Source organism: Bos taurus, chromosome 2 (genome assembly GCF_002263795.3).
Source record: "Bos taurus isolate L1 Dominette 01449 registration number 42190680 breed Hereford chromosome 2, ARS-UCD2.0, whole genome shotgun sequence".
Lineage (NCBI taxonomy): Eukaryota > Metazoa > Chordata > Mammalia > Artiodactyla > Bovidae > Bos > Bos taurus.
The window spans coordinates 6459125-6471396 of NC_037329.1; the positions used below are offsets into that span (position 1 = coordinate 6459125).

The window sequence follows — 12272 nt, forward strand, 5'->3', positions numbered from 1 at the left end:
TATAGACTGGGCTTAAAAAGCACACAGGCATTTTCTCATAGTTCTAGAGGCTAGAAGTCTAAGGTCAAGGTACTGACATGATTGGTTTCTGGTAAGAGCTCTACTCCTGGATTAGAGAGGGCCACTTTTCCTCTCTGTCCAGCAGCTGGAATAGGAATTGAGATGTTGGTGAAAGGGTAACAGAGAATAAGCAAACTCTGTGGTATCTCTTCTTAAAAGGGCACTAATCCCACCAGGAGTGCCCCAGCCCCACTCTCACTAAACCTAACTGCCTCTTTAAAAGGTTCATCTGCAAATGCCATCTCACTGGGGGTCAGGGCTTCAACTGGAAAATTTGGAGGATACAATTTAGTCCATGTTGTTGATGTTCAGTCATCCCGTCACGACTCTTTGGACTGCAGCACACCAGGCCTCCCTGTCCCTCACCATCTCCCGAAGTTTGCCCAAGTCCATGTCCACTGCATCGGTGACAGCATCCAGGCATCTCATCCTCTGATGCGCTCTTCTCCTTCTGCCCTCAATCCTTCCCAGCATCAGGGACTTTTCCAATGAGTCAGCCCTTTGAATCAGATGACCAAAGTAATCATCTGATGAGAACAGCTGACTCACTGGACTGAGTAAATCAACCACCCAAGAACAGTTAAGTATTTTTCAATTTAGAGTTTATAACCAATAGTAATTATGCTATTATTATTAATAGCAGTACTCTTACCTGGAAAATCCCATGGATGGAGGAGCCTGGTAGGCTGCAGTCCATGGGGTCGCTAAGAGTCAGATACGACTGAGCGACTTCACTTTCATGCATTGGAGAAGGAAATGGCAACCCACTCCAGTGTTCTTGCCTGGAGAATCCCAGGGACGGGGGAGCCTGGTGGGCTGCCGTCTATGGGGTTGCACAGAGTCGGACACGACTGAAGTGACTTAGCAGCAACTTAGCAGTTATTATGAAGGTTGGTTCTTGAGAATAAAATGAATTAATAGTCTATATTAGTTTATTAATTTTTTATAATTTTGAAAAAATTTTCAATATACAAACAGGCCAGTGATTCCTTATTTACAAAACAACCATTTAACTCATGATAGTACACAGATAGTTTAAACCTGATTCATTATTTTATGACCATATTGACTTCAATAGTAACAAATTTTCTGAAACATAATTATGTAGCTTCTGGAAGATGGGTTAAATGATGAAAAAATGGGCGACCATGAACACACTGTGTAATTTCATTTCTAAACTGGTGCTTCATTCTGTAGATAATATCTTGCATGTCCTCTTTTGATAAGTACATGGGTAATTGTCTAGACAGACGTACTGCTTCTCCCTGTGGAGAGAAAGCCATACATTTTACTGTGATATACCTGAAGCAGAAAACAGGTTTTTACTGGTAAATAGGAAGACAGAAAATTGATTATATTCTTTAATTATTCACTCACTCAACAAATATTTACTAAACAACAATTATGTGCTAGTCACTGTTGTAGGTTCTACAAATACAGCAGAGAATAAGAAAAGCAACATCCATGCTCTTCTGAAACTGACATTCTAGTGCAGAGAAGCAGAAAGATAAGAAGATAACCTAGACAACCTAGAGGGGTGGAATGGGGTGGGAAATGGGAGGGAGGCTCATGAGGGAGGGAGTATATGTATACCTATGACTCATTCATGTTGATGTATGGCAGAAACCAACACAACATTGTAAAGCAATTATTCTCCAATTAAAAATAAATAAATTCTTTAAAAGACAAAATTTCAGCAAGTAACTGTACAAAATTAAACTGAGTAATGTGATAAAGAGAGTATGGTTAGGGAAAGTTTCCTCCAGGTGACACTGAAGCAGCTTTTCCTCTTGTAAACAGATAACAAACCTTCTAGAATTTCAAAATCATTTACTATTTTATTAAGAGTTAAGTACCTTAAAATCTAGCCAATCTACATTAGCTAATAATACATACCTCTAAATAACTTATCACTTTGCGAGGTCTACATTCGTAAACTTCCTTTGCATTTTTGTTTAATATAGCATTAAGGATTTCTTTTAAATCCATTACTCCATAGAATGGAAGGCAATTGGCCATTCCTTCTATTTCCAAGGAGTTTTCAGAAATGGAAACTCCTAAAAGAAAAAAAAAAAACAAACAAACACATATAGTTAAATTTTGTTTTAACGGTATTCCAGAAAATATCTAAGAAAAACAAAATCACTGTTAAAATATTTGGTGAACATTCATTAGAATCTAATATTGTCGGAAAAAGTTTTGTTCCCTAGTTGAAGAACAAATAATAACTTCCCACAGGATTGCACATTCACATTAAGTCATAAGTGCTCAAAGAAACCATATGTACTTTATATCATTTAATCTCAGATATTATTGTTCTGTTCCCTACATTTGTTTAGAACATTTCTTACTCTGGAGAGAAAATGGAGTCCCATGATATTTATTAAAATAAAACTGGTTTAAATGTTTTAACAACTGTTGCTATTCAGATTCTATCCTACTGGTTTAATATCTAAAAGCCTGAATTATTCTGAAGATTAGTTCTTACAAGTTATTATAAAAATATAGTAAGTTATTTTTTGCCAGCTTTATTTAGATATGTTTGACATATAACACTGTGTAAATTTAAGGTGCACAAAGTGTTGGTAAATATACAGATAAGCTATAAAATGATTACCACTATAGTAACATTAATATATTAGCAGTTTGAGGAAATGAAATACTAATGTTTAGTTTTTAGAATAATGTTTAAATCCGACATATTATTTGAACTTCCCAAGCATCAAATTTAGCTTTAGAACACATTTTATGATTTTTTAGAAAATAGCAAAGATTTGGGTTTTTTGGCTCTATCTGTGCAACAGTATTCTTAATATTGCAGACCACAAAATGTTACCTATAAGTAAAGAAAAAGAGATAGTCCAATGTTGGATAAGCCATCAAAGGGAAAATTTTAAAAGAGGAGTGATGTAGCTTGAAGAGTTTCAGGTCCTGAGATGAACCCATTCCTAACCTGCCATTTACAGACTAGTTCCTTGACCTGAATGGCAGATACACTGGTGGTATAATAAACAGAGCAGGCATCCTAATGTTCCTCCCAGGAAATAACTGGAGAACAATATAAGAAGATACATAATCAAGTGTTCAGGGATAAAAATAGAGTTCAGTAAAGGGAGACAAAATGAGAGTCTGAGCAACCAACCGAACTTAAATGGGACTTGAAACAGGGATTAGATAGGCAAAGAGGAAGTAGCAGAATATTCCAGTAAACATCTTTTTATACATATATATACAGATAGTAAAATTTATCAGTCAAGAGACTTTTCATTATTGCTAGTTCTATATTATTTGCAGTATGAATAGACTGAAACATTTAATACTGACTACATGAATGCAGGAACATTTTGTGGATATGGGTAAAAATCGCTGTGTGTGCTTAGCCGCTCAGTTGTGTCTGACTTTTTGCAACCCCATGGACTGTAGCACACCAGGCTCTTCTGTCCATGGGGATTCTCCAGGCAAGAATACTGGAGTGGGTTGCCATGCCCTCCTCCAGGGGATCTTCCCAACCTCAGGACTGAACCCAGGTCTCCTGCATTGCCCATGGATTCTTTACCATCTTGAGTCACCAGAGAAGCCTGGGTAAAAAGTATATGGGAACAAATGAGGAAATTGAACAATATGTTAATCTCTGTTTGCAGAATATAGATAAGGGAAACTTAAGAGACATTTAAAATAATGTTCAAGAAGTTTTCATAAATTCTGTGAAATGCTTCCCCATCTTCTGAAAATACTTTAATAAGTGATCTGACAAGCTTGCAGTTCCCCAAATGGGTAATTCTTACTGATACAGAACAAAAGCTATTCTCATTAACAATCATATTTCTTTAAGGTCACATTAAGAATCCTTTTCCTTAAAGCCAAATGTATTATTCCTCTCTTTCAAGTACTATTATCCAAAGATGTTTTCTGGCAACTGGCGAACTGCTGATCAAAAGTTAGTCCAATACAGTAAAACTCACTAAAAGACGAGAAATAGTCTTTTTTAAAAAATGACAAAGAATAATGAAGGAAAAAACAGCTAAAAAAAATGAAGAAAGGAAACATGAATATTTTTACCTTGATCTGTTACAGAGAAGAGAAACATGCTGATGATAATCTGAGTAAATTCCACTCAAAACAAGTCAGCTTGCAGATGACTAGCTTATTCATTTTTATATCTTGGTGCCATGCAAAGTACCCTGCATTTATAGGACTTTTAAAAACACTATCTACAAGTTAAATGCGTCCATGAAACAGAAACTTATTGGGTAACTCAAAAACAAACATGCTCCTGAAACAGACAGGCTAATTATCCTAACTTAAACAAAAATTGTTGTGATAACATCTTTCATGAAAAAAAAAAAAGTACTTGCCACCAATACCACAAAGTTATTTAGGAAAATAGACTAAGAAAAAAATATCTGCTACACACATACATGAACTCCTTGATTCATCAGATCAGATCAGATCAGATGAGTCGCTCAGTCGTGTCCGACTCTTTGCAACCCCATGAATCGCAGTACGCCAGGCCTCCCTGTCCATCACCAACTCCCGGAGTTCACTGAGACTCATGTCCATCGAGTCAGTGATGCCATCCAGCCATCTCATCCTCTGTCGTCCCCTTCTCCTCCTGCCCCCAATGCCTCTCAGCATCAGAGTCCTTTCCAATGAGTCAACTCTTCGCATGAGGTGGCCAAAGTACTGGAGTTTCCACTTCAGCATCATTCCTTCCAAAGAAATCTTCAAATAAATTTTTAAATGCCAGAAGCCCTGAGGAAAAAAGATTTCTAAGAGGACCTAAAAAATGAGTGTAAGTGTTAGTTGCTCAGTCGTGCCCGACTCTTTGTGACCCCATGGACTGCAGCCCACCAGGTCCATCTGTCCATGAGATTTTCCAGGCAAGGATACTGGAGTGGGTTGCCATTTCCTTCTTTAGGGGATCTTCCCAACCCAGGGATTGAACCCCGGTCTCCTGCACTGCAGACAGATTCTTTACCGACTGAGGTACAAGGGAGGAGGTGCTGGAGAATGGGAAGAGAAAATTTAAACACATACCATTGGCACGTACTATGCTAACTGACCTTCATGAAGTAAATATATCAATTTTAATAGGAACTAAACATAAGAGCTAGGTTTTAAAGGCAGATTGCTTGGGTTCATATCCTGGTTGTATCATTAACTCTCTATACTTAAGCAAACTAAATTTCTCCTGCCTTGATTTTTCTAACTGTAAAAAATGTGCATAGTAACTGAACCATAGGCCTTTAGAAAGATCAAATTAATTAATACATGTACTGTCATGCCTATAATTATTATTAGCTGCTATTGATGCAGAAACATTGAGGCCAACTGATTTCCCCTGCAACATGTATTTAAATGGCAGATTTGGGACTTGAACTAACTCTTTACTCCAAATCTAAATATCCAGGATTGAGGTAGGGGGTAGTAAGTTCTGAGTAGGTTTTCTTAAAACTGCTAGTCAATAAAATTAAAGTATGGAACACCAAAGCATTTTCTGTATATATCCTATTTCATGGTTTTGTATATCATTTTTACTTATTTTCTCTTCATGTCTCAGTAAATCATTCCTTTAAAATTTTTCTACATTGTTTTATTTTTCTACACTTTGCCCGTGGCAAGTTTAGGGGCGAGTGGGCCAGGGGACAGTGGAATCACTCATCCTGGAACCTTTGTGCCTCTTGATACCAGACAGAAGGCAAAGTAACAGGACAAGACTGGCCTGCATTTGCAGATGGGTTCCTGGGTCGGGAAGATCCCCTGGAGAAGGAAATGGCAATCCACTCCAGCACTCTTGCCTGAAAAATCCCATGGACGGAGGAGCCTGATAGGCTACAGTCCATAGGGTCGCAAAGAGTGAACACGACTGAGCGACTTCACTTTCACTTCACTTTCTTTCCTTACCACTAGCGCCACCTGGGAAGCAGGGGTAGACAGGGCAGAGGCAGTTAAGTATGGAAACTATGAAAGAACAGAGAAGGGGCCAGCCAGGAAAACTGAAGTCTCCTAGCCAGATGAATTTTCCTTTTTCTCCTCACCTGGTGAATCTCCATAGTAAACAAACAGTATTATAACAGGCTTTATAGCAAAGCCTGGACCATAAAGAAAGCTGAGCGCCAAAGAACTGATGCTTTTGAAATGTGGTGTTGGAGAAGACTCTTGAGAGTCTCTTGGGCTGCAAGGAGATCAAACCAGTCAATTCTAAAGGAAATCAGTCCTGAATATTCACTGGAAGGACTGATGCTGAAGCTGAAGCTCCAGTACTTCGGCCACCTGATGTGAAGAACTGACTCATTGAAAAAGACCCTGATTCTGGGAAAGATTGAAGGCAGGAGGAGAAGGGGACGACAGAGGATGAGATGGTTGGATGGCATCACCGACTCGATGGACAACAGGTTGAGTGAACTCCGGGAGTTGCTGATGGACAGGGAAGCCTGGCGTGCTGCAGTCCATGGGGTTGCAAAGAGTCAGAGACAACTCGGCAACTGAACTGATAGCAAAGCCATGGAAGCAAATCATTCACTCTCCAAACAGTAAGACTGTTGATGTTAGACACCTCCTTGGGAAAACAAGTAAATCATTTTAGAAAAGAAAAAGAGACGTCCAATTTTGTTAGCTGATTCCAATATTCTACATGTTTATTTGTGCTTCATCAGCTAAGGAGTATTTAATAATTTAGTTAGACGCAGCAGGCAGTATGCATGTTGTGACAAAGGATGGCAAAAATTCTAGTTGTTAGTTATGGAAATGCTAAACACAAAGCAATGGACTGCAAGAGATGCCAAACTTGCTTGTTTCAGGCAGAAGTGACCTTTTGGAAATACAGTGTTTTTATACAGCTGACATCATACTTGTGGTGAGACAAAAACATACCATCCTATCTATAAATTATGAAACCCAAAAGTAACTTTTGGAACAAGATTTATTTTTCTGACTCGGGAAATATTAAACCATAGTATCATACCTGGTATCAATTTTATCTTGAAACCATTTGCTGTAAGACGAGGATCGGACAGGTAAATTGATCCGCTGTACCTTTGGTCATCTGCTGTCATTTTATGTAAAATCTCTAAATAATGGGATCCATTAAAAAGACTGAAAAAGAAATTATGGCCCTTTAACTTCTTAAATATTTAAAGTAAAATAAGAGAATTTATGGAAAAAAGTTAATCTGAAGGCCCTTTAAAAAATGTTATTATCAGTAACCAAAATACAACGGTGTAAGGAGCCCTGTGAGAAACGCTACTGCTTTTACATTTGCTTAATACTTCATAGACCTACCACATACAGTGTACAGAAAGGAATAGACAAAAGCCAGTTTCTATCTTCTACAACTTTACAAACTAAATGTGAAATTTAAAAAGTGCTTTCGATATACTACAAATGAAAACTTTATTTATAAATAATGCCATGACACAATACACTGTCAAGTTATTGATGCAGTCCACCTTGCGTAATATTCTGTCATTAGTCAAGGCTTCTTCAATAAGAAGATAAGCATGTAACCTTTTCTCCCAGGAACGTAAAAATTTAATAATTCAGGACTCCGGAGAGATTTCTTCTGTATACTATAGGCATGATATGTTTGCCAAAGGTGGCCTATGACATGGTTCTGAGTGGTAAAAGCATTAAACAAAATTTTGAGGTGGTGAAAGATTATCTAGGGCAGAAATTAACCTTTCGTGTTGGTTTTAGGCCTGCTCAGGGTGCTTCATAACATGTTATTCACAGTAATGTGTCTCTTGACACCCACCATATGGTAGGTGTGTAAGGCACTATTCTACATTCTATCCGGCGCAGGATGATAAGCTGCTACTTGTTCATTAAAATCCTGAACTCCTCGAGAAAGTAAATGGATAATGTCTTTGCTTATCATCTCTGAAAGGTTGAGGAGAGCGGATACCACAGAGAGGAGAACTTTGGTTATATAGCAGAGGTGCTCTGTCTGGTGCAACCCAATATTCAAAAGATCAATCTGAGAGCCAGCAGTGGTGGCAGTGGTGGTGATGATGATACAGTGTAGAAAGCAGTGGTGCAGGATCCAGAGTTACTGTCAAGATTGGAATCGTACATACACCACTTACATACTGACTGTATGAACCTTGGTAAGTTACTTGATGTTTCTGTACTTGTTTCCTTATTAAAATGTGGACACCTCTCACTAGGTTATTGTGAAGGGAGGATCATGAAAGCAAAAACCTTAGTGAAGTTCCTATCATACAGTAAGAGTGCGATAAATATTAGCCACTTTTGTTATTATTATTGAGCTCTTACTTTGTATTTTATAGATCTCTATTCTGTTGAGAGATAAACTATACAACCTGCATTAGAAATCTGATGCAAAAGCAGTCCAACACTTAATTATCCTATTTATGACTCAGTTTTTAAAAACTTATGATGGGGATGGCACATTTCAGAAGAAAGGGGAAAAGAATTTTGAATGAAGCTTTGCTGCTATTCAAATATCATGTATACCTGTGGCGGATTCATTTTGATATTTGACAAAACTAATACAATTATGTAAAGTTTAAAAATAAAAAAAAATAAAAAAACAAATATGAAAGATTATTCTCAGGCTGTATGGACCCAAATAATAATTTTAATGTAATTTTTAATCTATGTCATATATTTTAATAATTTTAATGTATTATAATAGAGTATCATAAAGAAAAATATTTTTAAAAACCTGTAATTCATACAAGCACAAAAAGATTTTTGATATAAATGAAAATTTACAAACATCATTTAGAATAACAATCGAGTATAAAATTTGAAATACACTCTAGCTCTTTTAAAGGGAAGAGAGAGAAAAGTACTGTCAAATTTTGTAACTGTTTAAACCTAAGGGTGTATTAATTCTTTTAAATTCTTCCTTTCACAATTTCCTAAGCCAGTTTAAAGAGAATACTGTGAAGGTAATTGGATTTTAGTTACTGTTATTACTACTGCAGTATTCTCTTTAAACTGGCTCAGGAAATTGTCAAAGGAAGAATTTTAAAAAATTAATACACCCTTAGGTTTAATTAAAAGTTAAAAAATTTGACAGTACTTTTCTCTCCTGTTAAAAACTGCTGGAGTGTATTTGAAATTTTATACTCAAAGACAGCTTTATCAGATGTTTTTCTGTTTCTAGCCCTGTTTTTCTTTCTGGAGGAAGTGTCTGTAACACAAGGGTTTGAATACATTTTTAAAATGAGTTTTGATTTATTTCTGTATGTTCTGATACAGATTTTTGTCCTACAAAACAAACTCACATCTTTTAAATTTTAGGTTACCTCCTTTATCATAACTTCTACCTATGCAAGGCTAAAAAAATAAATATTAAGTATAAAAATGTGAAATGTTAGTATTTTAGTTAATAGATATTTAAGAGAAAACAATTTGCTCATGTAGGATATGAACAGCAAATACTCCATTTTATAATCTATATTAGTGCAGGCAATAATCATCTGTGGATAAAACCATTATGGGAAAGTTAACCGAGAACTTTAAGGTGGAATGTCAGTTTGTCAGTAGCTCATTTCAGTTCAGTCGCTCAGTCGTTTCTGACTCTGCAACCCCACGGACTGCAGCACACCAGGCTTCCCTGAACCTAGTGATGAGTGCCTTTTGATGTGATGAAATATGAAGCACACAGCATCACCTATTAAGCAGTCTTACCAGAAAGTATAATCTAAATCTATTCAATCCTCCTGAACTAATATCCATTTAAAAATGGGAGAGGGAAAAACAAGTTAAACATCACCACAAGGAAACAAGACAGACAAATAGAGACAATGGGATATTCTAACAAATAAGTGACTAAGTATCCACAATAAGTTAATGGTATGATATTAGAAAACATTTAAAATACATAACAAAATGTAGTGGCTGGACCTGGGTTAGATGTAAATTAAACTTGATAATCCAAAATATACAAAAATACATTCTGACACAATGAGAGACAATCCCAATGAATTAGTATTGTGTAGAGAGAACACAATTCTTGCCTGGAGAATCCCAGGGATGGGGGAGCCTGGTGGGCTGCCCTCTACGGGGTCGCACAGAGTCGGACACGACTGAAGCGACTTAGCAGGAGCAGCAGCAGCAGGGTATGAAAAAAGGCATTGTAGCTACGTAAGAAAATGGCCACTTTAGTGATACACTGAAAACTCTTTTAGGTGGGAATCATTCTAAATCCTTTACCAAAAGGAAAAACATACACGTGCATATATAAATATCAAGGAGAGAGAGAGGAAATGTGGGAAAACCTTGATAACTACTGATAAAGGCAAGCATTGTATAATTCTATGTTGGTATATGTTTGAAATGTTAAAACAAAGACTACACAAGAAGCGTCATGGCAATCCAATGTCAGAATTACCCTGGGGAAGTTACTAATGTACAGGTGGTGGGGGACTGAGCTTACTATTTATTAAGTGCAGAAGTAAACTATCTAGAATATTCTAAAATTATTTAAAAGCAATTAATTCTACTAAATATTAGAAATCAAATTATACAATTTCTTTAAATAAATACCACTTTTCCATACTAGGAAATTCAACTTTTCACCTTCAATTTCAATTAGTAAATGTTGTTAAGGGTAAAAAAAAAATATTACTTCACCATACCTCTCTGTTAATATAATTGGTTTTTCCAGTGGCTCTGCAGGAAGTTTGTGATTCTCAAGAAGTCTTTTAAATAGCAGAGCTTCTTCCACTCTATATGAATTTAACAACATTATTTCTGTTTTGGATGTAATCAGCCATGCGTCAGGAAACTTGAGATTGTGGATCAAGCAAAATTCGTCCTTTTCTTCTAAGTCAAATTTCTTCTGTGTATCAAAATTCTTTTTTAAGTTTTCCATAGAGAAGGGGATCTGAACTATTTTAATGTTTTGGTTCTTTTTTTTTTCGATTTGGGCCTGAAAGAGCTCATCAAGTTTTGGCTGATTAGATGGTGAGGTTTTCAACTTGTGCTTCTGTGCCAAATTCCACACACTGGTGGGTTTCATCCTTTTTTTCCCATCTTTTAATGATACTTGTGACTCCTGTTCGATGGCTCTCTTTATTTGCTTATTGTATCTTTCCAAGTCTTTAGCAGCTTTCTCTTCATATCTATGAATAAATATAAAGATGATCTAATAAAGTCATGAGAAATATATTAACCATCTTAAGTAAATGTTATAAAAAATAAAGAGGTGGCATTCCAGGCACAGTAATGCAAAGGGGCTCATATTGCACTAACCCACCCATATATAACCATGATAAGCTGAGAACAAAATAACGAAATCGACTAATACAGGCACTGAAGAGTACTGAAAAGCAAGAGGATTTGGAATGGATTCAACCCTTGAAGAGATCCACATTTATACCACTTTTAACCAGATGCAGTCCCCAGCATTATGGGAGAATAGCAAGACCTCAGTCAGAAAGCTGAACTCACAATAGACTGAGTCATCAGAGCATAGAACCCCCTGCTTCGAAAACAACTGGAAATTGAGGAAGAAAATCTCAGAAAATCCTACGTGTGAGAATCTAGAGGAAAGTAAACACTAGACTCTAAATGAACTAAACAGAGATTTCAATAGCTGCCTGCTGCAAAAGAAAGAAGAGTTTGGAGCTTAAGTTTCACATAATTAGATGACTCGGAGAACAGTTTGTGCTTTCAATTAAAATTGGAGAAGGGCTACTTCTTAGGGAAAAAACACACAACTATATTATAGAACTCAGGAAGTTGCCCTAAGACTAATAGCAAAATTTAAAGTCTTTGCCTAAAGGAAGTATAAAACAAAGCCTCCGCAAGCTCCAGGGGACCTGTCAGTAACTTAACTGTGTGGTAGAACAAAACCCAATACTTTTCAGAAGATAATAGAACCCAGGGTTTCGGCAACATAGCATCAAAAATGTCCATTACACAAGCAAAAGATAACACTCAAGCAATAAAACAGGACAATGTGAGTTATGGGAAAGAGAAAAAATGACCAGTAGAAACCATTTTCAAGATGACATAGATGTTTGAATTTCAAACAAATTTTTAATAGGTTTTTGACAGACGAGTCACGGTAGAGAGTTATGACAAAACATGGCTCACTGGAGAAGAGAATGGCAAACCACTTCAGTATTCTTGCCTCGAGAACCCCACGAACAGTATGAAAATGTAATAAGATGTAACACCAGATGATGAGCCCTCCAGGTTGGTAGGTGTCTAATATGCTACTTCAGAAGAGGGAA

The 12272-nt window shown here is 36.7% G+C and overlaps 1 protein-coding gene across 4 annotated transcripts in view; it reads right to left on the reverse strand.

Moving 5' to 3' along the window:
- Positions 1–970: 970 nt before the first annotated feature.
- The window catches only part of PMS1 (PMS1 homolog 1, mismatch repair system component), a 111928-nt gene continuing 100626 nt past the window's right edge, over positions 971–12272 (reverse strand). For 2 of the 4 annotated variants that reach the window (XM_005202204.5, XM_059875038.1), the window contains 4 exons: positions 10671–11156; positions 7025–7155; positions 1957–2117; positions 975–1325 (listed from right to left, as the gene is read on the reverse strand). In XM_005202204.5, the coding sequence (XP_005202261.1) occupies positions 1161–1325; positions 1957–2117; positions 7025–7155; positions 10671–11156 (943 nt within the window). In that variant the 3' untranslated portion in view covers positions 975–1160. 4 annotated transcript variants of the gene reach the window in all.